The sequence below is a fragment of the Cydia pomonella genome, chromosome 22, assembly GCF_033807575.1.
Source record: "Cydia pomonella isolate Wapato2018A chromosome 22, ilCydPomo1, whole genome shotgun sequence".
NCBI classification, from domain to species: Eukaryota; Metazoa; Arthropoda; class Insecta; order Lepidoptera; family Tortricidae; genus Cydia; species Cydia pomonella.
In genome coordinates, this window is record NC_084724.1 from 4,654,088 (window position 1) to 4,680,010 (window position 25,923).

General features: G+C 40.0%; 1 protein-coding gene and 1 non-coding gene across 3 annotated transcripts in view; both read right to left on the minus strand.

The window, feature by feature from the left end:
- Nucleotides 1-152: 152 nt before the first annotated feature.
- Nucleotides 153-25,923, minus strand: part of LOC133530351 (proton-coupled zinc antiporter SLC30A2-like) — a 41,185-nt gene continuing 15,414 nt past the window's right edge. For both annotated transcript variants that reach the window (XM_061868260.1, XM_061868261.1), the window contains exons 2-11: nt 21,366-21,494; nt 15,598-15,760; nt 14,367-14,555; nt 13,414-13,603; nt 11,956-12,049; nt 11,136-11,260; nt 10,086-10,201; nt 9,152-9,234; nt 8,577-8,675; nt 153-7,743 (exon numbers count right to left, since the gene is read on the minus strand). In XM_061868260.1, coding sequence (XP_061724244.1) covers nt 8,610-8,675; nt 9,152-9,234; nt 10,086-10,201; nt 11,136-11,260; nt 11,956-12,049; nt 13,414-13,603; nt 14,367-14,555; nt 15,598-15,760; nt 21,366-21,494 — 1,155 coding nt within the window. In that variant the 3' untranslated portion in view covers nt 153-7,743; nt 8,577-8,609. The remainder of the gene's footprint in view (nt 7,744-8,576; nt 8,676-9,151; nt 9,235-10,085; nt 10,202-11,135; nt 11,261-11,955; nt 12,050-13,413; nt 13,604-14,366; nt 14,556-15,597; nt 15,761-21,365; nt 21,495-25,923) is intronic.
- On the minus strand, nt 7,253-7,369 carry LOC133530477 (U5 spliceosomal RNA). The gene has a single exon (XR_009801312.1). It is a non-coding gene; the product is annotated as a U5 spliceosomal RNA (small nuclear RNA).

The following is a 25,923-nucleotide window of genomic DNA, read 5'->3' on the forward strand; positions in this document are numbered from 1 at the left end:
TATAACCCAACCCAACTCAAGCCTTATTGAGCTTACTGTAGAACGTAGTCAATTTGTGCAATAATGTCCTACAATATTTATTTACAACACCTCGCTCACTTAGTTACTTTATGTCGCTGACTCTTATTGCAAGGAGTAATAATAAAAACCAGTTTTACAATAATAATTTATTTTCACTATTCCAGTTACAATAATACAACAGAAAAAACGGTTCGTACCGGGACGGAGAATGTAATAACAAAAATTATATTATAAATTAAATCAACGCTCATCTCAATATATATTTATCCACAAAATCATTTACAAAAATACATTTTTTTTGGTTACAATTTGGCAACTCGAGTTCGGGGTAGTTATCGGCAATTATAGTCCATTTTTAAATTGGGTTGACTGTAGTAGATCAAATCACAGAAAACAGGATCTATATGTTAGATAGCCAAAATGCATTCTAAATTCATGTTGGAAACAACGTAACAGTAAGGCCCGAGTGGACCCTCGAGGCGGACGTGCGGCGTGCATATTAAACAAATGCAAACATATAGGAGCGGCCGCACTGCACGCTGCTCACAGCACGTGAGCCCGCCGCCACGCTGCACGCCGCGCCGAACGCTCCGCTTCTAGCGTCCACTCAGGTCTTACACTATACTCTATCCTTAGGTATTTAAATAAAAGTACGAAATCTACCCTCAAATAAGTCATTAAGCCAGTTGAGGGTAGATGAAAACATTACATGATCAAATAATGTAAGTAAAGTCAGGTCGTTCAGGGACAGATCCAGGCGGTTTTGTATTTGGTTGGTTAACCAATGAATTTTATTACTACCCGAAAATGTAAAAATTGTTTGTTTACTTTTATTTAAATATCTAAAGATACAGATAGTTGTAATTAACGCGTTCACTGGCAGCGACCCGCTAGGCGGGGTCTCTTTTCGTAGGCGCATTCTACCTACGGTTTTTTCCGTGTTATCGGCTACGCTCGTAGCTCGTGCTGGCAGTGAATGTGTTAACCCTTTTCCAGGCCGCACGAATCTACAAAGTTTTCCCAAAATAATCTAAATATATTCCAATTAATCCAGCTTTGATGATTTGAAGACGAAGTCATATTTCCCCAAAGCGCAATTTAATTTGAACTTTAAATGATTTCAAGTTGAAATTCTATTGGCGCGTATGAGGTAGATAAATAGTACTATGCAAGGAAAAGGGCTAATCAGTTTCTTTTTAGATTTAAGTTCAAATATAGCTCCGATTAGTCAATATCTAGCCCCTTGTGTCGTTCTTTATGAAAAGGGACCCCAGAATGATTGTACACTTAAAATACAAAGCATCTCATATTCCTCGTTAATAATAAATATAAAGCATCACACCCTTGTTTAAGGAACGACACAATTCTGTGAATGAAAAATTCATTAGAATAAGTAAATAGTCTTAAACATTAATAATTGTTTTCACATTGGTGGTTGACATACCTTTTACGAGCTTAAAAGGTCGTGTCGTTCAGGCAGACGCGTGCCTTCACTCGTTACGACATGTTTTTAAAGGTAAGATTTGACAAATCAGCGCATCATCGTGGATGACACGAACTATATACTACCTATTAAAGCATTTCAACGAGTTATATATTTTGTCCATTACTTTCTGTTAATGTTGAAGGAAAAGAGTATATAGTAAACTTGACGCGTTAAATTACTGTCAGATTATATCCTATAAACCTATACCTATATAATTTACCTTTGTGTTTAAATAATGATAAATAATTACAAATGCTAAACAGCCAAAAAATTCAACTTCATACATTTTTAATTATTTGAAATTGAAACAAATACCTAGTTATAATGTAAGACAAAAAGGTGTCAGACGATTCAATTTAAACATATGCGGCTATATCGAGGGGTTAGCGGTCAAACCCGATAAATAATAATAATACATTCATTTAATTACGACCAACCCAAGATATTCGATAAGTCAACATATTTGACGTACGTGGAGTTCTTATTTGAACGAAAAAACATCTCGACTTATCGAGTTTGACTGCTTACCCCTCGATATAAAATTTTATTTTGAGTTAAGTACACTTTCCCCTAAAATATTCAAAATTATTATTCGGTTTTATAACTTAAATATAAAATATGATCTGACAATTCATAATACGCTTCAAGTCATGGATATCGACAAGCAACTAGCTTAAATTTAGACTATTTCAAATCTGCATATATTATTTCAAGTTTAAGTTTTATACTTTAAAAACCGGAGAAAACTTGTCAAAAACAGAGCGCTACAAAAACTCTTTATTTTGCTAAAACCAGAGAGTTATTGATTTTAAAAGACGTGTAGTCTAAGAAAGAATCGTATGTAATTCGCAACGCGTGTCGATTTAAAACATTCCCTTCGGTCGTTTTAATTTATCACCACGCGTTGCGAATTTCCTATTTTCTGCACTTGTATCGTAAATAACTATTATAACGGACATGCACCAGAACTCACGGATAAAAAATATCTACATTACAACATCTACTTATATATTAGCTATTTGAGCATAAAATTCCAATAATTGTCAAAATACTATACTTAATTATATGGAGGGTAGAGTAACGAGAAACCTCTTTTGACGACCTGTCTGGCCTAGTGGGTAAACCGCCTATGTAGCTGATGGTCCCGGGTCCAAATCCTGGTAAGGGCATTTATTCGTGTGATGAGCACGGATATTTGTTCCTAAGGCATGGGTGTTTTCTATGTTTTTAAGCATTTATAAATATTTATATACTATACTATATATCTCGTCGGCTAAGTACCCAAAACACAAGCCTTATTGAGCTTACTGTGGGCTTAGTCAATATGTGTAAAAAGGCCCTTAAAAAAGGTTAAAAAAAATCTCTTTTGGGAGAATAGTTGCAAAAGTGTACAGCTTTCAGCTTATAAATAACAGTACTAAATCCCTCCAGCAGCGCTAGAGAAGCTACTCGTATGAACTTAGCCGTTATTGACGGAGTGAAGTGCGCTGTCGATGATTTGAATTTTTATCAAATATTCTAGGCATTGTGGTGCCACCTATACACACGAGTGTTCTCCTTACCGCTACCCGCCTTCATACTTTATTAGCCTAATTTATATTCCAGATACTTAAATGACAGGTTGCACAGATCTGCTATGAACATCTATTGCCTGTCACATAGTCCACCTAAGCGAACTTTGTACACTGATTTGACTAGAACAAAGTGTGAGACTGTCATTATAACGTCATATTTTCATAGAATTTCAATCAGAAGTGCGACCAGAATCGGAAAGCTGTCGAGTGTAATTGAAGTATTGAATTCAGAAATAATATGCTATTGCGTTAATTATTTGTATATACAGTATGTTTATTAACTAAAATCATTAACTCAAACCTGTAAATGTTCATACTGAGAAACTTAATACATGTCCAAACCCGAAATCAAGAAATAAAATTATGCTATTTCGTACTTTTTGGCCGATCTGACGGAAATTTTCTATGGAGTCAATTTTTTTCGTGAATACGGGGTTGGCCCCATAATAGAATTCGCTCAGTATGACCTAAATATTAACGGGTAAATATTGAGTAAATAGTTTTGGTTAATAAACATAGTGTATATATTATATTTACATTCCAAGATATAACCACCCACCGTATCTCCTGAATATTGCTTTTCGTATATTCCAGTCCGCTAAACTTACTTTTTGGTATATTCAAGAGGCCGCTAGAAGCCGCTATGAAGCCCAAAAGTGGTCACGTTTTTCATTTGTCGTCTGCGTCTTTCACACGCATGTAATGGTCATATACAAGATGGCTTCTCTTTTTCACTTCAATTATCTTTGGGCGTGTGTCATTCTAGATCCGTGGTTGGTTGTGTTGTGACAATTGATCCGTTATTTTAGTACAAATTAGAATAATTGGGTAATTAATTGACCTATTGCACTGTCATTTTTGTATTCGGAATGTAAAATCAAGGCTTAGTCGATTCCTATTCCTACTTGTCTTTTTTGATAATTGTATTACCTCCAAAATAGTCAAATTTGTCGAAAATAACAATTATTTTGAAACTGTAATCACAGTTAACATCAAGCTGACGTTCAAAATGGTAATTTTTCCTTATTTTTTCTTTATTACTAAAATATTCCAAAAAAGACAAGTGAGAAATGTCTTGCTACATGATCGTCCCGCTTGAACCATTATGTTCCTAAGGGCGGCCTACGAATATACAAAAATATTACAATTGCCATATTTAACTAGTGAAAGTACTGAAAATTCTAATAAATATAATTTATAGCCCTTTTCAAAGTAGTACAAAGCAATATTAGTTATTTTATCGACGCTATATCAAGTTCGACAAAATTCCCATGTCAATATAAAGTCGGTAAAATAAATAAAATGTATTCAATATTTAATTAACTAACACGAAACTAGATGGCGTTAGTAGTCTTGAGAAAGTCGCAATAGTATGAAACTGATGGTGGCCTAAATAAATAATAATAATTAATTAATATCACCAATATCATCATATTTACTAGTAAATTAATACAAACGCAATGGAAAATCAACGTTAAAAAATTTAAATAACTAAAATTGTATAATTTCTCGATATCACTAACGCCATCTAGTGAACGATTGTGTAACAAAAAACCTAATAATAAAACAGTTGTTTTCCAGTACCTACATTAAAATAATAATTTTGATATTAAAATACCACTAGGAATAAAACATCTAGCATGTAATTTAATTGAAATACTGCCCAATTCATATACATACATACAATGCACTTATTTCTACGATTATAATTTTCTACTAAGTTATCTTACAAGAAGCTCATTATATTCTTATCTAGTACGGGTATAGGAATATTACTGACAAAATTACTAATTAACAAAATAAATATATTCCTATTCCTTATCTTATTTTGTTTCCGTCAAAATACATATTTCTTCTCTGCAGCTTCATACCAGATATGTGACCGCGGCCGGCAAAACATCCCACCTTGTCGCTTGCCATAAGGGCACCTTGTCAGGTTATTCTTTTTTATGGAGATTAGGCAGGCGTTTGACCACGACCGGTAAGTGATGATGCGGTCTACGGTGGGGCACGTTCGTATAAAGATACAAGCAAGTCTCGTCCTTATGACAATTTTGCCTTCTGCGGTCACATATATTCATTACTTCAAAAGCGGCGAAGGTATTCACTAATATAAAGACAAAGCCTCAAGTATATAAACACGTTAAGGTTCATGTTCAGACATTTTTGAGCACCTTGGCCGCTACGATATATCTGATAGCGGCTGCTGCGATGACAAAGTAAGGTCCGAACTTTTGAACAATCTTGTTGGCAAATGGAAGGTCAAGTAATATTAAAACCTGTCGTCTACCAAGCTGTCAAAAAAACGGAGATTACCGGCCGATAGTTTATTGCCCTTGTCTCCCGCTCCCCACCCGCGCGGGCCAACCCAGATTTGTTACGTTTTTTCTTTGCACCCGAGCAAATCCGCAGTCGAAGAGCAGCTTTATTTTGATTTTAACAAAACTGCTTTTCGACTGGGGTTGAAATGGCCGGAGATATCCGTACGTAACAAAAATGGAGCACAAAATACTGGACGGAGATCTCCGGCCTGGGTAGATAGAGGGGTGTTTTTTTCTCAAAACCTTGACAAATGTATATGCCTTTTTTTGGCTTGTGATATCCGATCTGGGTAGACGACAGGACGTTCTTTGATAATTATTATTTATTGTGTTTCACTACTGGGCAAAAGGCCTTCCTCTCTTCCACGACTTTCGGAAAGATTGGCCTAATATTGCCATTGACTGTGATGGAAATACTAAACATATATTAAAAAAAATCTTAAATATAAAATACTTGTAGTCTTTTGGCGTTATTCATAAACGCGTTACTGGTCTGAATTAGCTATGAATCGTTTGTCTTTATCTGTCATTTTGAGTTATGCATTTGTCGGAAAGGGAGAAAACATAATTGAACTAAATCAGGCCCGTAAAGATTTATGAATAAGGGGGTTTGTCTATATACTTATTTCATAGATTATTTTAAGTTTGAAAACGTTTTTAAGTCAACGAATGTACATCCCTTAGTTTAATATATATTACGTTTATATTTTTTGCCGAACAATATATACAATTTAATACTAACAACAACTGGTATTTAAACCACGAAAACGACAATATTTTGTTAAATAATCCTTTAACTAATACACCTGCCGAAAAGTTTCAACGTTTTCAAGTAAATTGTGATTGTTTCGTCATTAAAGTGTAAAACCATAAATGGGTGAATCAACTTTTTTTCGACACTCGTTGCCATGGTAAAGTTATTATGAGTCACACTTAAAATCCCGGCATTTTTGTATCGAAATTAAACAAAATTTTTTGTAGTAGTATAAAGTCTTTCCACATCGTTACACAACATTCCTTGTAACAAACTGTTTTACTAATGTAAGGTGTAGGGGACAGTATAACAAGATATAGTTAATCCACCCAAATTTAAATCGAGATGGTCAATAATATAGAGTCACCATCAGATATATGGGAGCGGCCAAGGAGCTCACAAATATCTGAACACGCCTATACTCAAGGCGTTAGAGTACGTGTTCAGATATTTTTGAGTAACTTGTCCGCCCCGATTATATCTCATGGGGACTATACCTTGCTTGAAAATGTCAAATAATTTATGCTGAAAATTATTTCCTTGTCAATTTCAATTGGGAGTACTTCCCAGATGTTCCGAGGTTAAATGAAATGGAAACTCACTTTTGGCACTTTGGATAAAGGTCTATAGATCGTGTCATTCACGAAGACGCGTGCCTTGACTTATTGTTATGTTATTAAAGGTTAGATTTGACAAATCTGTGCGTCATCGTGGATGACACGAACTATATAATGACAGTGATTATCAAAAATGCATTCTAAATGAAGCATTGGCACTAGACTTATAATAGGAAATTAGGATTAGAGCCACCGCCTCCGCTAGAACATGATTAATTACTAATTTGAGATCAAATTATTATGCTAAAATTATTGTGATGATAATTTAATAGGCCTACATTCAATGGATAAAATAAAAACGTGTGTGAGAGCATGTCTGCTTTCATTCACTATTTCAAGATTAGACACGAAATACGAAGAAATGAAACGAGTCCCGTCCCACTCCTCAGCCTCAATAATACTGTAACTTCGCGATTTTCACGCGCGCGAGGCAAGGTTCGCGCAGCATATTCTATATCCTATGATTTGACTAATTTATAAGCCCTGCTGAAAGCAAGGCATCAAAAATTGAGTAAGACTCATTTGAGTGTTCCCCTCCACGGAAATCTTTAGTAAAAGGCGAAAGATTTATTCGTTTTGAAGGGAAACCAGAGTAACGAAAAATTAGTATGGCGGCGACCCCATCAACTCCGGAGAAACCTTAACAGCGCGATCTATCTTGCATTAGAGCGCCATCTACCAGGAAATTGGTTAACTAATTTATACGTCCTATAAAACATTTTTACATACAAAAATAACTTAAATCATAACAATACTTATAGTTACGTAATCATTATAACATTTTCGTCGTGTTTTTATATTATTTTCAAGTCAATAAAATATAAATATCATGCGACGCCAGCGCCATTTTGCGAATTTGCTAATTGTCCATTCTATTGGCAAAATTTAATTAAATTATAATACTTATCCTATGTTACAGTTGCCGTTTTTATACTTCAGGTGTTTCAGTATTTGAGCTATCCGTTGATTCCTGGAACATAAAACATTTTTTATATAGAGGGGAGATTCAAAAATATTTTAAATGAACAAAAAAAACGTAGTTTTAAGTTTCTTCTAAATGCCGACAAATTCTTATTCAGTATGTATCAATTATTGTACCGATTGCCAAAAAAATAAGTCTATTTATAACTAACTTCTATTAGTTGTATCGATCGACACTGCCAATGTAATACAATCCAGATAACAATACAATACTTTAGTACCATTGAGCTGATCTGTTGATAAATTTAGAAGATGAGTAGAACTCGGCACCTACTAGCAAAACCCTGGACTTTGAACTAATATCTTTGTTACGAGTATAATGCTTTGGGAGCGTCAAGTACATTCGGCAATAAAGGTACTATTTAGTTCCGGTTGCCTGGAAGACGGCGGGGATCGGCGCCGAGGCCCTGCTCGAGGCCCGCGGGCGACGGTTGGAAGGCTGCGGCCCTCACTATGCCACTAGTATTTTTGGCACATTTGGTTCAGGTGAATATCAAGGGGCGGGGTAAGGTACTAGGTAGGCAGTTGACACAACCTTTGTCGAATTATTTTGAGGAATCTGTTGTGGATGTTTTTTGCTTAATAGACGAAGCCTGAATTGCGGATTTTGCCTGTCTTAGTAACACAACAATAAAGATTTACTTTGTGTTGTAGTTCGTATATAAACTAATGTTAGGGGTGAGTCTCTGAGAGATTATCACGCCAGTAGTGTGAATCTTATATGTTTTATTATTCTTATGACAAGTCTGCTTATACAAAAAAAAAGGTGTGTATCCAAAATGTCGTTGTTTTAGAGAAACTTGCTATACAAAAGCCACAGACCTGGCTCGGCTAATGGGTGAGCGTAGTTAGATGTCATGGCACGTGTCCGGGCTGCCTGCAGTCGCCGCACGTTGGCATCGCGCTCGAATAACGCTCCACCTAAAACAGTCGCCAAAATCGATTTACTAACGGTCGAACTTAATTAATGGGCGGTCGCAGTATTAGATAGATGGCGCCAGCATAGGCATTGCGTGTTAATCCAATAATAATAATAATAGTGTCAATTTCCATTTAAGAACAATCTCATGGAACAAAACTAAGAGACAGGTGAAGCCATGCTGGCGCCATCTATTTAATACCTTTGACAGTTGCCAATCCCATTGACCGGTTACCTTATACAGCTTTTTAGTTTTTAGCGTTTATTATGATTAAAATTTTGACATACTTAGCTTGTTGAAAATGTAGAATCTTGATTAAAAGTTTTATAAGATTAATATTAAAGAGTACTTCAGATTTTTCCGCCATCCTGCACATTTTTTAATCAGTATTTATCACATTCTACATTGATTACGTTACGTACATCAAAAATATAAACAACCAAAATAATTAATTCAATCGGTATCGATATATCTAACCTGGAACGTCCCAGCCCTAGCGTTGTACTCCTGCGCCAGCTGTTGACACGCGTGCAGCACAGCTTCGGAGTCTGTCAGCTCGTCTGAAAATTTACAAGGGGTCAATGTGGAGTTTTGATGATTAAATTTGATGATCCGTGGCGCCATCCATCGGCGGATAGCCGAAGCTTCACCGTATAACTCCACAGCGGTATGAATATTGTGGAATAACCAGGGTCCGTATATTTCATGCCGTTGACGTAAAAATGACTTTATTTCACACACAGGCAGTTTTTTTATAACACTACAAATGTTGAAATGTTGATGCGTAAAAAAAAACTTGTTAAAAAAAATCAAAATTATGTATCATATTATAAACTAACAATTTATTATTTTGTTGAGGGACATTAAGATGAAAGTTAGTTACACGTTCTGTACTGATTGTCAAGTATCTTTTTCAGTTAACTAAAGAGGTTGGCAAATGATTAATTATTACGAAAATACTAATTGGAATCATACTCTATGTAACGTGACGTCATTATTCCATCAACGGCATGAAATGTACGGGCCCTGGGAATAACATACATTTACGTTGACGTAATTTTTTTGTTGTTCAATCTTATAGAAATATTGTTTAATAGATTTAGCCAAAAATCTGGAAATATCATAATAAAGTACTAAGACCTAAGAAAAAACACGTCCAAAGAAATTAGACAATGTTGATACTATTAACAATATCTGTTGGGGAGTACTTACGCTTTGAAGTTTTTGCTACATAGCGTAACGAAATTTTTGGCCATTGAGTTTGTAAAAGAAGTTTAATATTTTGCAGGTTTTTCGTATAAAAGTATTTAAAATTCATGGATATTTCTTAGTAATATTCATGAAGTGTTGACTATTTTTGTATTCAGCTTTTTGATGACGTTCATACATCTTTCGTGTCAATGTGACATACCTATGGCGACATGTGCCGACACGACGACATGGTGCGTGGAGAGCGCCCAGGCGTGCACGGAGTGCACGTGCCGCACGCCGCTGATGCCCGACAGGGCCTGCACGAGCTCGCGGTAGCTGCAACAATGTATGAGAATTGTGAGACTACTAGCGCCATCTGTTAGTCAGTAGGTTTATTCCCATTTGGGTAGCAACCGAACCATAGAGAAATAAGAAGTAATAGAGTGCTCACTCCATACATTAGTTTTGGTACCAAAATGTTTATAATTTTCGCAGTCGACATCTAGCATCGACTAGCGGAACCGCTAATATTATAACTTGAGTAACCAGAACTCTATTTTCAACTCCTACGCTTACTCTGGTTATAATATTAGCTAAAAATCGTTGAGCATTCGATTTTTTGTTTGCCACGATAGCTATTGTCGAGTAGCAGTACTGAGAGTTCCGCTAGTCGATGCTAAATGTCGACTGCGAAAATAATAAGCATTATTGGTCAACTCCTCCACTTATTGGTTATGCAATTTTGCCGCTCAGTGTACTTATTTCACAAATCGATTTTATATAAAAAAAAAAACATAATTTTATAAAAAGCTATTGTCAACATGATGATGCACCGTTTCCCGTTTATGTGCTTTGCCCGAAGGTTCTGGTAGGGAATGCCTTATAGCATTAAATCCGCATTATTTGCGATGTGTTTTTCTTTTGTGAAAATAAAGATAATTTTTACAATCTAAGTTTTATTAAAAGGCTACTAGCGCCATCTTTAGGTGAGTAGCTTAAAACTTATATAGCATATTCCTGTATTTTGGCAAGACTGATAAGACAACTAACCGGAAGTCCCTGGGCACAGCTTGCATGAGCATTGCTAGTGCGTCGCGCACGACGCGCGCTGACGTCAGCAGCACGAGAACGAACAACACGAATGTGCAGACCGGAGTCACTCTCTTCGCTTCTATTTTATTCTAAGACTACTAGCGCCACCTGTTGGCGAATAGCTTAACACTTATGTAGCATACTCCTGTATTTTGGCAAGACTGATAAGGCAACTAACCGGAAGTCCCTAGGCACGGCCTGCATGAGCATTGCTAGTGCGTCGCGCACGACGCGCGCCGACGTCAGCAGCACGAGCACGGAGAACACGAACGTGCAGATTGGGTCCACTATCTTCGCTTCAGGCTGTAGAAAACATTTAATTTTTAAGAATATCAAATCAGCAGTGGGTATAACACATTACATGTATCAACGATAATGTGAACTAGAGGTGGATTGTCTAAGAAAACTTTGTAGTCACAGTAAATTTACCGCCATCTTCCGACACATGATCGAAACTTTTAGAACGCCATTTGACTTGGATCTTATCCTTTCATATATGTGTTAAATTTGTTAAATATCAAAAAGTGGCGCTATCTAATAAATCAAAGGCCAAATGTATGGCGGTATCATTTCGAGCGACGGCGCTACAAGCTGTGCGTTGTGCCCGGTAAGATGGCGCCACTGTTTGATATTTAACAAATTTAACACATATCCGTGAAAGAATAAGGATCAAATTGAAATGGCGTTCTAAAACTTTTAATCATGTGTCGAGGCAGTCAAGTTCACTGTGACTACAAAGTATTCTTTGACAATCCATCTCCATTTTAAATTCTCTTCGTTAAAAACATACATTAGAGAAGGCAGCCTGGATACATTTTTATCGCCAATCACTACGCCTGTCACTTTCGCACTTACATACTTGTTAAAACGTGACAGGCGATAAATATGCAACCGCGCTATGGTTTTTGGTGGTTGTTATACAAAGTAGGTCTCGTCTGCTCGTTTGCTGAGTATACTATAGCATAAAGAAAACAAGTAGGTCGTGCTGGAAAACTCACGTAAAATTTAATGAGCACTGATGCTAAGAGGACTCCGCAGCTCTGGATCAAGTCCCCAAGCACGTGGATGAAGGCCGCTCGCAGATTTATATTCCTGTGAAGAATTATAACTTTGTTTAAAATGGTCTTTGAAATAGGGGATCGCACCGTTAGAATATAAAATATTTGACTTTAATCACTATATGAAACATATAAAGAATGAAACACCTATTTGAATCTTACAACGAATATACAAGGTAACAAAGGTATGGTTATTTTGTTACTGCACGTTTCATATAATAACTAGTCATCAATAGATGGCGCTAGTAGTATCAAATTCTCCGTACTGTCAAAGCTTTATGGCAGTTCGTTAACGTGCGGCATAAATTGTAGAGGGTAGCACAGAAACCTATTGTTTGTCATGAACAAAGATATAACAGGTAGAGAATGTCTTAAGCCGTTAAATCCGCCATTAGTACTCTTTTTTTGTAAATTTGTGTAATAAAGTTTAAATAAAAAAATAAAAAAACTCCGTTAATCCGTTAAAAAAATTATACTCGAATAGATTACGATATACCTTTGGCCTATACTCGAGTAGATGGTAACAACGTTTGATATTTAACACATATCAGTGAAAGAATATGGGTTAAATACCCTGTCATTTTAAAGTTTCAGTCTTGTCTCTTTCAGTCTTTCAGCCGCGGGGCTCCTATTCTGGGCGGTTTGGCCTTCAGCCATTTAAAGATAACTAACAAACCTAACCTACCTAATGAAATAAAAAAGTGGTCATTTTGAGTTCTAGACCGTTCGCGATGTAGTCTAAAAGCGATATAGGCAAAATATTACACTAGTCATTTTGCGTTTTAGACCACCCGCGAATAACCGAAATGACTGAACGGGATGGTCCTATGGAACATTCAGTCGGAGTAGTAGAGAAAGCGCTATTATTGTTTGTCCTTCTTATACACTTTTCCTTTCTGCCTACGTGACATACGTTTTTTGTTGCCCACCGTTTACACGGTGGGTAACAATGGACCCGACCAAATTACGTAGGTTGTTCTTGGTATATTGTCAGGAATGTTAAAACGTGTTCTTAATTTTGTCGCATTGCATATGATCTGTCCCTCACGGGGGCAAGCACATCTATATAATATACTAAATCAAAGTTGTTTATAGACAACCGCCTATGGAGTGTGGATTTAAAAGGAGTGAAATCTCTTATGGTAGAACTGTTGCAAAAGTGTCCAGCTGTCAGCTATAAATAATAGTTCCAAATCTCTCCAGAGTAGCGCTAAAGTAGCTAAAAACCTAGAGTGAAGTGCGCTGTCTATGATTTGATTTTTTCCAAGTATTCTAGGTATTGTAGCGCCACCTATTTTTTTTGATGACACTTTTTGGTACATGGAGATTTAATTCCTTAACTCCACCTTCCATACCACCGCCCTTCTCCCGATTGTAAGAGTGAGAGGGATATATCACCTGTCGCCACCGCCTTCGACCCGCGTCTCTCCCAACTCCTTCATAGAGTAGTCGCCGTTCACGGCGTAGTCTCCGTTGACGACGGCGCCGTTTTGCTTGTTGCGACGAAACACGCCGAAGCGGGAGCGTGGCGTGTGTGCGTGCGTGTGCCCGTGTGTGCAGGCCGCGCCGCCGTGTGTGTGGTGGTGCGCTGAAAAAACGAAAACTTAGTAATCTTAATTTGCATAAGAAATTTGAATTGCCAATAGGGATGATTATGACACAAGTTGAATTATATAACAAAATCTAGTTTAAAAGAAAATAGCAACTAGTGGGGAGTGTTAGGGTCGGCAACGCGCATGTAACTGCTCTCGCGCCGTAGTGAGTATGCCTATGAAGCCGATGGTTCCGGGTACAAATTCAAATCCTGGTAAGGGCATTTATTTGTGTGAGTCATGGGTGTTTTCTATGTATTTAAGTACATATTTATATATTATACAGGGCGTCCCAAGACTATGGGACATCAAGGGAAAGTACCTTAAATATCGTAGATAGGATATTTTGCTGAAAGAAGACTTTATTTTATTTTCAAAAGTAAGTAATATTGCATTCAAAGAATTTCTAAAAAAAATTGAAAATTGCTTACTTTTCTGGGAATTAAACCGAATCTTGAAATTTTAATCAAAAATTTTACTCTATTCATTTCTTTTGCGATATCATATTTCTGAGATGACTTATTTTTTATGCATTCCTTCGGTTGGCATCATAAAAATACAGGATATTTTTTTTTTCACATTTGAGTCGGTTCGATTTCCAGACAAAGTAACTTTTTTTTTTAAATCTTTGAATGCAGAATTACTCGGTTTTGAAAATAAAATACAGTCTCCTTTTAGCAAAATATCCTATGTCTTATATTTAAGGTACTTTCCCAACTCTCAAACTTCCCAAGACTCAAAGGTTATTCTTCGACTTACCGATTCCAGAACATCCATGGAGTACAACAGCAAGAATGATATTGAAGATGACACCGCAACCGGATACGACCATCATGGCGTCCGGCTCGATGTCGAAGTCACGTGAGTGTATCCGGATGGCGGCCACGTACACGAAAATGCCGGTTAGGATCCAGATTAGGAGGACAGACACCATGGCGCCGAGGACCTCTGCGGAAAGGAAATGTTGAATTTAGACTGAACGTCATATACATGTGGCGTAGTCACATTCCACTCCAACACGATGAAGCATGGTTTAAACTCCTTCACACTAGTATAGAACTGAGACACCAGTGCGCAGATTTCCCACATTCTCCTGCTCGCTATGCCTGGACCCGGGTATGTCCTTAAACTACGTCCAAAAGAGAGGTATGGGCACTGTGAATGTCATCTCGCGTTGTGTGGTGGGGCACAGCACAGGGGATGTCATTCCAAATCTAGAGCAGAGCCCAACTGGGGAAGTACCTCCCCTTACAGAAAATAGCAGCCAAATAACACTAGACCCTACTCATAGTGTTGTGTTCCTGCCGGTGAGTAAGGTTGCCAGAGCTTAACTAGGGTGCGGAGTATTAGGATCGGCAACGCGCATCTAACTCTGGATTTGCAGGCGTCCATAGGCTAAGGAGACTGCTTACCATCAGGCGGGCCGTATGCTTGTTTGCGACCGACGTATATAGTATAAACAAAAGTGCGTTCGCGGCTGCCGCTCTCGAATTGGACTTACTAGTCATTTACGTAAGTGGCGCAATGTTATGGACGCTGTTGAAACCATCATCAATGATGATAAGTCACATTAAACCAGTAGATAGGTAGGATAGGTTCGTTAGGCTGCTTCAGATCCCCGAAGGGCAAACTGACCAGAAATAAGACGGGCCTCCGTCCGAGGGAACGAGACAACGATTTTCACATTTCACGATATGCCTAGGAATTTCATTATCTGGTGGATATTAAGTTTGGCCGGCGAAATACATACCTTTACAAAAATATCATTAGAGTCTCGGCCCTAGTTAAAGTCTGCACCTTGGATTACTTTTTTTGACATAATTATTGAAAATCATAATGTAATGATTGTCATATTATCATTGGTCATAATTCTGAAACTGTTAACTTTTCAGGACTTAACTTTTCTAAATCTGATTACCAAAAGGAAAGCGAAGGGCGGGGGCGACGCCCCCTTGTTAGAATGAGACGGAGATACGTTTATCTCACTCACCGGCGCGCTTATAGCCATAGGACATGGTTAAGTCAGGTTGCCGTTTGGCGCAGTGGAAGGCGAGTAACGCGAGGGCGAAGCCCCCGCAGTCAGACAGCATGTGGGCCGCATCACTCATTACGGAGAGGCTGCCCGCTAGGTAGCCGCCGATCACTTCTGCTATCTGCGAAAAGTAAAGGGACAATTAATAAGATTTTGAATAATTTTTAAGAAAAAAAAAACGACTTCAATGAGGGAGACCGGTAAAAGAAAGATTGTTGATTTTGGATTTCATGAAATGAAATTAAAAAGACAGTGTCCTCCGCTGAATTATGTAAAAAAGGACATTTCAGATTTGCCCTCTGGTTGACTGGTAAGATACCCGTAATAGGGTTTTTCGACTGTATTTAAAATAAATTATTACACACCATGCATGAAATAAAGCACCAGATAATTATTATCAAAACATAGATAGCAGTTATATTAAACACAAGTTCTGTCGCGAATAGGTATAAGGAATGTAAAAATTAAACGTGTAAATAGATAGCTGTAATTTCTGTATTTTTTTTTTGTTGTGTATTTTTGTGTTTTTATAAATTATTTCCATGCCTCATTTGTCTTAATAACGTGTAATTTACTGTGTTAGTCATAAGTTTTACAAACTAGGTTAAGAATATACTGTAAATGCCTTATTATGTAATAACGTGCTCTGATTGGTCAATAAACAACTAGTACACTCTGCACCTAACACCCACGTGACAAATGGGCGTGGCCCGCCTATAAATTAATGCTAGGTCGGGCCAAATTCATTCCACATTCCTCATTTACATTCAATACTGACACTACCCAGTGTTCTTAAACCAAAAGTATGTGTTTTTAATCTCCCACAACACTACCCGGTAATGGTACTTGGCGGTATGCGGTAAAGGTTCCAGACTTCAGCCAGCGCGTTCCAGCTTCGAGTCTTCGAGCGTCCCGTGTGCTATCGACGGGCTTCTTTCTTCAGCAACCCTACTAGTCTACGCTCCACATCAATGGTCCTTCGAGAGCCGAATGAAGAAAGAAACAAGTACGCGCTGAGTTTTAAGTAAATTTTACTTGACTCAGAAAGAAGAAAGAAACAAGAAACACGAACGCGCTGAGCCTAGAAGTACGCTTCGGCTCAAACCTTTACCCCTATCCATACCACACCCCACCATACCGGCTTGCCGGTCGGACCGTGCTGTGTTGTAGGTTTTTCCTCCACTCACGTGTCCTGGCAACTTTCGTTGCATGTGTCACACGGTGATACCAACACACTGCTTTCGAACGCTCTAGGCCTTGCACTTAGCCATTGCGGGAGATTCAGTGCACCGAGGGATCCACGCTTAGGGGCACTGACGTTGCGCTCTGTGACGTCAGCGCATAGGCGTTAGGCAGGTAAATTGTATATAGTTAGGGAACCCCGCGTGTGAACAAGAAAGAAGAGGATGTCGGAGACAGGAAGATCTCTACGTCCGCGCACGCGCCCGGGCCCGTCTGCCCCCGCGCCTACCCCGACCCCGTCGCCAGGTGAGACTACCTCCGGCGGGACAAATACGTGGAGCAAAGGCACCAGCGGCAACCGGAATACTAGTGGAGATAGGGAATCAGTGCGTAGCTCGGAAAACGATTTAGAAGATACGGTTATACCCCGCAGTAGGTCGAGTACGCTAGTCAACAAAGACGCCGTAGTCGCACCGCCGCCGCCGCGCGCGCCGTCCGTTCGCGCATCGAATGGAGACCGCGAATCGGTAAATAGGGATCGCGATAGTCAGATAACCGTGTTGATGGCCGAGCTGGAGGTCCATAAAGCCGCTCTAGCCGTCGCCCAGACGAAGTCCGAAACTGCCAAAGTACGGCTGCAGATTGCGCAAATAGAGGCGCAGTCTGACGGCGGCAGTGTCGCGGCTGACGACTCTGAGCGACGAACTAGAAATTGGGTAGGACGACATGCTAGACCACCACACGAGATCGCGAACGACGATAAATTCCCTCTACCGAGAGAGACCGCGCCGCCCGCCGCCGCCGTCGACCGGCCTAGCCGACCACAACCGCGATTTTACGAGGTACCGCATAGTAATTACGCGCCGATCTTTCATAAACCGCCCGAGTTACCCGCGTTTTCAGGCGATATTACGGAATGGATCGCTTTTAGAGCGGAGTTCGAAGACTCCGCCCCCATGTTTAGTGCCGTCAACAACGTGAGTCGGATTAGGCGCGCACTCAAAGGGGAGGCTCGGACAGCCGTAAAGTCAATAATGTACACAGTTCAGGATCCGTACGAAATTATGGAGGCGCTAGAACGGCAATTCGGCGACCCGGAAGAGATAGTACTCACCGAGTTGCATAATGTAAAGCGTATGCCGCGATTGGCCGAGGACAACGGCAATATAGCTTCCGTCGCCGCGCATATTGCTAATGCCGTCGCTACCATCAAATCGTTACGGCAAGATAAATACCTACACGCGCCTGAACTTGTAAACAAAATCGTGGACAAATTAAATCTGATAGTGCGTTACGAATGGGCAAAGTATAGGCATTCTAATAGCGGAACTCCCGACTTAGTCGCGTTGTCGGAGTTCTTGTGCGAGATTAGTGTTGCGTCCAAACGCGTAAACCGACATAGGCCGTCAGCTAGGTCGCGTAATACAGCGAACGCAGTTTCTTTCGGGCACGAACCTAGGCGATCGAGCGACACTCTCGCTAGGTCTCGCGCACCCGCGTTCTCACGTGACAGTAGCACGGACTCGGAATCAGATATCCGCGAAACTCACACACGCAAAGCGGATAATAAAGCGTGTAATAAATATCCAAACAGCACATCACGTTATACTGTAGATACGGCGACTTCTGAGCGCGGATCTAGGCGATCGAGCGTAACTCTCCCGCGATCTCGCGCCCCCGAATCTACCCGTGATAGTAGTAGCAGTAGCAGTAGTGGGTCGGAGTCAGATACCCACGAAACTCATACACGCGAGGATGAGTATAAATCGCAAAATAAAAAATGTCCTACCGTCGCGCTCGCGAAACACCGCGACAGTAGTCAGACAAAACCCGCGCCCTCCGAATCTAGACTCAGCCAGGAATCGTTAAAATGTACTCCGCCGCGCAATACGTGCCCTATTTGCGAAAGGGGACATACGATAGACACGTGCGCACAGTTTACGGCGGCAACGATTCCAGAAAGGTGGCAGCTAGTAAGGGAGGTACGGCTGTGTTTTAATTGTCTAAAATCTGCGCATCGTAGGTCGGGTAAATGCCAATACGTCGCGTGTGGCGTCGGCCAATGCGAGGCAGGCCACCATAGGTTATTACACGGGTTGAGCGCGGCCGCGCCCGCGCCCGCGAACGGTAATAGCATAACGAGCGCAGTGAACACAGTCGGCTTCGCGTCGAATAAGTCCGCGATAATATCGAGCGTTAGTAGTGGCGAGGGAAACACGTCTTTCGCGGGGGGGAGCGAAGGCCTCCAAGACCCGCTCAAGAACGTGTCCACCACTCCGATATTACCTACCAAGCGGCAGATAGCGTCAACATTCGACCGAAGCAAACCCGCTCAAATCGGAGCAACATCTCGGTGGGCGGTAAAACCCGAACGTAAACGCGATCATAAGCCGCGACCTTCTATAGTACGAACGTTCGCGCCAGTCGCCGGCGACGCCGCGACGAGTCATACTCGACAACGCATGTCAAGTAGGTCCGTTCGCTCAAATAGGAAAACTAAACGTGAATTCGAGTACCTGCCGAAGGTAAATCGTTTTTCCGAGTTCACGCATTTGGTTCGCGTCACCGCTGGAGTTCTGGTTGTCACCGAGGTAAACAATGCCAAATTGCCATATAAGAAAACGGATACAGAGGTAAACAAGGGGAATTTGATCTTAGCCGAGATATCGCTGATCAAACGGAGCCAATACGAAGCCTATCCAGAAGAGATTAAGTCCCTGGAAGCTGGGCATGCGCTGCCGAAAAAATCTCCGCTAAACAAGATCGCAGTAAAGCTAGACGAATTTGGAGTCATCGTGACAGACGGCGGAAGCAAACAAGTACCCGTCCTACACGCCAAGGAAGACTTCACTAAGCTGCTGATCCACCACTTTCACACTCTGTGCCGCGGCAATCACTCGTCCTTAATTAACGAGTTGAAAAGTAAATTCCATATAGTCGGACTGCGCGGTAGTATTCGTTATCGAAAACATAAGCGCCAATGGTGTCGGACCTGTAACGGGGCCAACCTCAAGGTTCCCGTGGGCGACTTACCATCAGAGAGGCCTCGAACGAATCCACTGCCATCTACCGCTGCAGCTACAGATATAACCGACTCTCATCACAACCAACAGAAATTGCACGTAGGCGCCAGCGTCATGATAAGCGACTGCTCCGTGCCACAAGGTACATGGTCTAGAGGCGAAATCGCACAACTCTTTCACGGCCCAGACGGCCACATAAGAGTAGCCATGGTACGCACGCGCGCAGGTGACGTCCGCTGCCCAGCTTCCCGGCTTATTCCTGTACGCTCCTCTACGAGTTACGGTGCTCACGCACGAGGGGGAGAACTGTCGCGAATAGGTATAAGGAATGTAAAAATTAAACGTGTAAATAGATAGCTGTAATTTCTGTATTTTTTTTTTGTTGTGTATTTTTGTGTTTTTATAAATTATTTCCATGCCTCATTTGTCTTAATAACGTGTAATTTACTGTGTTAGTCATAAGTTTTACAAACTAGGTTAAGAATATACTGTAAATGCCTTATTATGTAATAACGTGCTCTGATTGGTCAATAAACAACTAGTACACTCTGCACCTAACACCCACGTGACAAATGGGCGTGGCCCGCCTATAAATTAATGCTAGGTCGGGCCAAATTCATTCCACATTCCTCATTTACATTCAATACTGACACTACCCAGTGTTCTTAAACCAAAAGTATGTGTTTTTAATCTCCCACAACACTACCCGGTAATGGTACTTGGCGGTATGCGGTAAAGGTTCCAGACTTCAGCCAGCGCGTTCCAGCTTCGAGTCTTCGAGCGTCCCGTGTGCTATCGACGGGCTTCTTTCTTCAGCAACCCTACTAGTCTACGCTCCACAAGTTCCATTACATATACAAAAATCACTATATGTATGCTTTTAACATTTGAGGAGTTTCCTCGATTCCTTATAGATTCTACCATCAGATCTCGTACTTGACAAAAATGTGTCTTGCAAACCTAAGTTGAAGACGACAAATCGCCAAACGTGAACTATGCGTCGTTGAAGAGTTCCATTCTGATCAGCATCGTTCAGTTCCACTTCATCAAATGTCACTTTTTTAAAATGTAAATGCTTAATTTGTTGATGAAAAAAAAACATTATATGAATGCACTTTGAAGAGTTCCCTCGATTCCTCATGGATCCCATAATCAGAACTAAGTTTTGACAAAAACGGGACCAATCTAAATCCAATCGAATAAATAATTTTTAAAATTGGTTCAGTAATGACGGAGTTATGAAGTAACAAACATTTAAAAAAACATACAACCGAATTGAGAACCCACTCCTTTTGAAATCTTGAAGTCGGTTAAAAGTAAATAATATTTATATGTAGTAGGTCCCTAAAGGTTGTCTGGAAGAGATCGCTTTTTAGTGATAAAACCGCCTGATGGCACACATCACTCAGTCAATCACACTCATCTACTTCAGTTGCTGTATTATTTGTATTGAGGTGAATAAAGATTATTTGTATTGTATGAATTAGTACCTACATAAAATAAACAGTAGTATGTACTAACCATGAACAGGCCACATAGTACAAGCGCTAGTAGTAGTTGCCTCACGGCGCTCCGGGGCTCCGAGTGCGAGTTCCAATGGCAGTGGGTGGCAGTAGGGCTCCGCCCCACCGGGATGTCTGTGTAAGTCTCCTGGAAAAGACAATACAATTAGGCATGGGTCTCGCGTAATAGTTATTTGTGTCCCAAGGGAGGTAAAGTAGGAAATTGCGTGCCGCGTGTAAAATTGTTACCCGAGCCGAAGGCGAGGGTGACAAACACGCGGGATGGAATGTCCTACGTTTCCTCCCGTGGGCAGAGGCGGAGGCGGAAAGGGGATAATATTTATTTATATTTATATCAAGTTTTGTAGATCAATTCTACCAAAGCCCTGTGGACACAGGTTGCGTGTTGTAGACGTGAACGTGCACGTGCACGGTGGAATATACAGACCCTCATAGTATGTGCGGAAAGAGAAGAGTCGTGGAATGTATTAGGCCCCATACATTCCACAACTCTTCTCTTTCCGAACAGACTATTCGCTACGTGCACGACTGTCACGCCACCTAGCATCCTTGTCCGCTCCGATATATCTGATGGCGACTGTACCTAAAAATAAGTTAAGAAAAATACATTCATATCATATCTTAATACCGCAAATGGCGCCAACCGAGCTACCTAATTTTGTCGCGGATTTATGCAAACTATATGTAACGCTGGCGCCAAACATCTCCACCGTAAATTGTCTAGACTTTGCCAATAAACTACAAAGAATACTTTTACAGTACTAGCAGAGAACTACCATTTACAACGAGTAGTCGAATTTTGGAGTCACAAACGCCAGGCTAGTGGGACTGGGCAGGCCATGTACGACGTATGCTCCACAGAGGTGGGCTAAACTAGCCACGGAGCGGGGGCCACAACGTAAACGCCAGCATGGTCGGCCTAAGAGGAGATGGCGGGACGACCTGGACGCATTTCTCAGCAACTGGACGGATGCTGCAGTTAATCGGGAAGATTGGAAGTCGAACTTCGATAAAATAAACGGCAAAGAGCATGTCGGGCCATGCTCAACATTAGGGTGGCCGAAGTTACCCGTTCGTCAAAGTAGGGTGCCTTGAACGGGGGCTATTAATAAATAATAAATAATTCTACAAATCGGCCTAACATATGAAATACTTGAAACTTACGGTTATTTTGTAATTTACAATCGGAAAGAAGAAAAAAACACATTTTTATTCTTTCCAATATTTCTAGTTCCTCCTATGGAAACTCCAAATAGGGAACCATACATAATTAAGAAACTCAACCGCTGCTGTGGTACGAGTATTATAGGGTATCGATATACAGTCACGTCTGAAAATATCGATACGAAAAATGTGCTAAAAATATGTATACACTACCTTAATATATGGGCAATAAAGTCGCGTATACATATTTTTGGCACTTTTTTCGTATAGATATTTTCAGACGTGACCTTACAAATGAAATGAAATTAAAATTAGACATATTTTTGTGATTTTTCTCGTGGCATTCTCCTTTGTTACGTGAAAAAATTCAATATATAAACTTAAATAATGGGTTACACACCTCTTAAAGACTACCCCCTTATTCATAAAAGTTTGCCGGCCTGATTTAGTAAAATCATGTTTTATCTCTTTCTTACAAATACATAAGTAAAAATGACAGATAAAGACAAACGATTCATAGCTAATGCCAGTAACGTATTTACGAATAACGCCATAACCACATATTAAATTCTAACCCTGTTTGTTTTAGCGAATAACGTTGTCGATAATATAATATATTCATCCGTATTGCGATTAGAGCGACAAGGTTGTATAGGACTAGTGTTTATCGAGACATAGGACTCAGTCAAATTGAGGTTACGCTAACCTAGTTTATGTAGGAGTTTGAGGTAAACAACATGTTTATCGATTACTTGAAGCTACAAGATAAACATGTCTAGAATATAAGTCAGCGGTAGACAACAATATTATATTGTCATCCTATTAACATATGTAGGTATGCAAGATTTCAGCTTAATCGGGAAGTGGCCCACTTCAAGAGGATCAAATTTATCTTCCAAGATTTGACCCTCACAAACTAACATACATACTAACAGGACAAGTTAAATAAAAAAGATTACAGAGCTCAACGAGGGGAGGGCGGGTTTAGGGTCGGCAACGCGCATGTAACTCCTCTGGAGTTGCAGGCGTACATAGGCTATGGAGACTGCTTACCATCAGGCGGGCCGTATGCTTGTTTGCCACCGACGTAGTATTAAAAAAAAACAAAGATACAAAAATTACAATTCAATTGGTATTTATTACCCAATTTCTCTATGTGATCGTCAGCAGACAAGCCGGCCATATGGAACATCGGAGGAACCACTTGTGCGTTGCCTCGCTTGACTTGAGAACCCTAAATTAAAAAAAAAAACTTGAAGAACCCCATGGAGTAACGCAAAGAAAATACCGCAGGAGGTAACACATTCCACATTCTACAATAGAACAAAAGAGTTTGTTATTTATTTATTTCATTTATTTACACGTGGGAAGAAATTAGCGAGACGCCCGCTTATTCTTGTTGCGTCATGTTACAGTAGCGGCAAAAATCTACCCATATTGCTATTTTTACGCATTCATTCGAAAATTCGTGAAATTAGACTTTATATCATCATATATAATCACCACTGCACGTGCATGGCAGCAGGCAGCCACGTTAGTACAATGCGGATTGGGGACTTCTACCCTTCCCTTACTACCCTTCTACCTATAAATATTTTTTTTTAAATAAATATTTTAGGACATTATTACACAAATTGACTAAGTCCCACAGTAAGAATAAGGCTAGTGTTGAGGGTACTTAGACAACGATATATAATAAATAAATATTTGTAAATACTTAAATACATAGAAAACACCATGAGTCAGGAACAAATATCTGTGCTCATCACATGAATAAATGCCCTTACCAGGATTTGAACCCGGGACAGAATTAACGTTCGGCCAACACTGGTCATTACCCACTAGGCGAGACAGGTCGTCAAATATATTTGTATATTGTAAATTTCATCGTTACCGCTAAAGCCTAAGAAATTACCAAAAAAATTTAACAAATGAATCTGAAAAACTATGATTGATTATTTGCCCCTACTGTATCTAAGAAGTGAGAATAAGCCTTGTATCAATTTTGTTCTAAAACGACAGATCGATTGGACAAAATGGGTCCATCCAACTGTCGTTTTTGTCTGTGATATAACCAAGGCTTATCTGCTAAAACATTAAGTTATCCCTTATTTAATGTACAAAACAAATGTGGATGGATACATCCTAACTAACGAAATCGGCTTAGAAACTTACGGCTTAAGTTACGAGTACTCTGAGGGTAGCCTTCCATTTGCTTGCAAAGTTGGCCGCTCAACTGTCCTTTAGCTTTAACCGACCTGTACCCCTAGTGTAAATTTGATCGACATCATAACGTGACGAACGCGTTTGCGTTAAGTCTCATTTTGTATAGGATTTTGAGTTTCCAAAACGTCCCGCTTGGTGCGCTCTTTCTAAATCCAATACAAAATGAGACTAAACGCAAACGCGTACGTCACGTTCTGAAATCGAATTTATTTACACTAGGGGTACAGATTAAAAATCGAGAGCGGTCGGACTCGCCCACCGAGGGTACCATACATTTTTTTTACAAATTTATAGTTTTCCGATTTTTTCCCGTACGATGTAAGACAATATTACTTGCCAAATTTCGTAACTCAGTCAACGTGACGTACCCTATACATTTGATTCCCTTGAGTGTCGAGATATACGTTTTTTTGCGACATAAACGGGCGTATCTTTTTTTTTACGTTAACTTAGACGGTAGATTTTTCACAGCTTAAAGGGACTTGTACACCTGAGTAATTATGGCTTTCATTTCAAATCGATACCTTCAGGCGTTCCCGAGATATGAGGGTCTTGACAGACAGACGGATGGACGGACAACAAAGTGATCCAATAAGGGTTCCGTTTTTTCCTTTTGAAATACGGAACCCTAAAAATCGCCTGTTTAAAGTTCTTAAAAATTCTGAATAAGAAAGAAATACATTTAGATGATAATATTGGGGACTTATGTACGAAATATCATTTGATATTTACCAGTCGCTTTTCGGTGAAGGAAAACATCCTGAGGAAACCGGACTAACCCAACAAGGCCTAGTTTACCCTCTGGGTTGAAAGGTCAGATGGCAGTCGCTTTCGTAAAAACTACGCCAAAACTTGGGATTAGTTGTGAAGCGGACCCCAGGCTCCCATGAGCCGTGGCAAAAATGCCGGGTCAACGCGAGGAAGAAGAAGCTTTTCCTTATTTAAAGTAAATTAGCCGGTCAAGTGTGAGTCGGACTTGCATATATTCCGTCGTAGGTTTCGCGCGGCGCTTCATATCGTTTGTTCCTTTTTCAATTTCCTGGCATTATGCCCTAAAAATCTAAAGATCATTTTACCCTGGTTCCCCCTAAAATTCAACTCACCCGGCTCTCTAAAAACGTGAACACACTGTCCGTTGTTTATGCAAACGCTTAATTAAGCGGGGT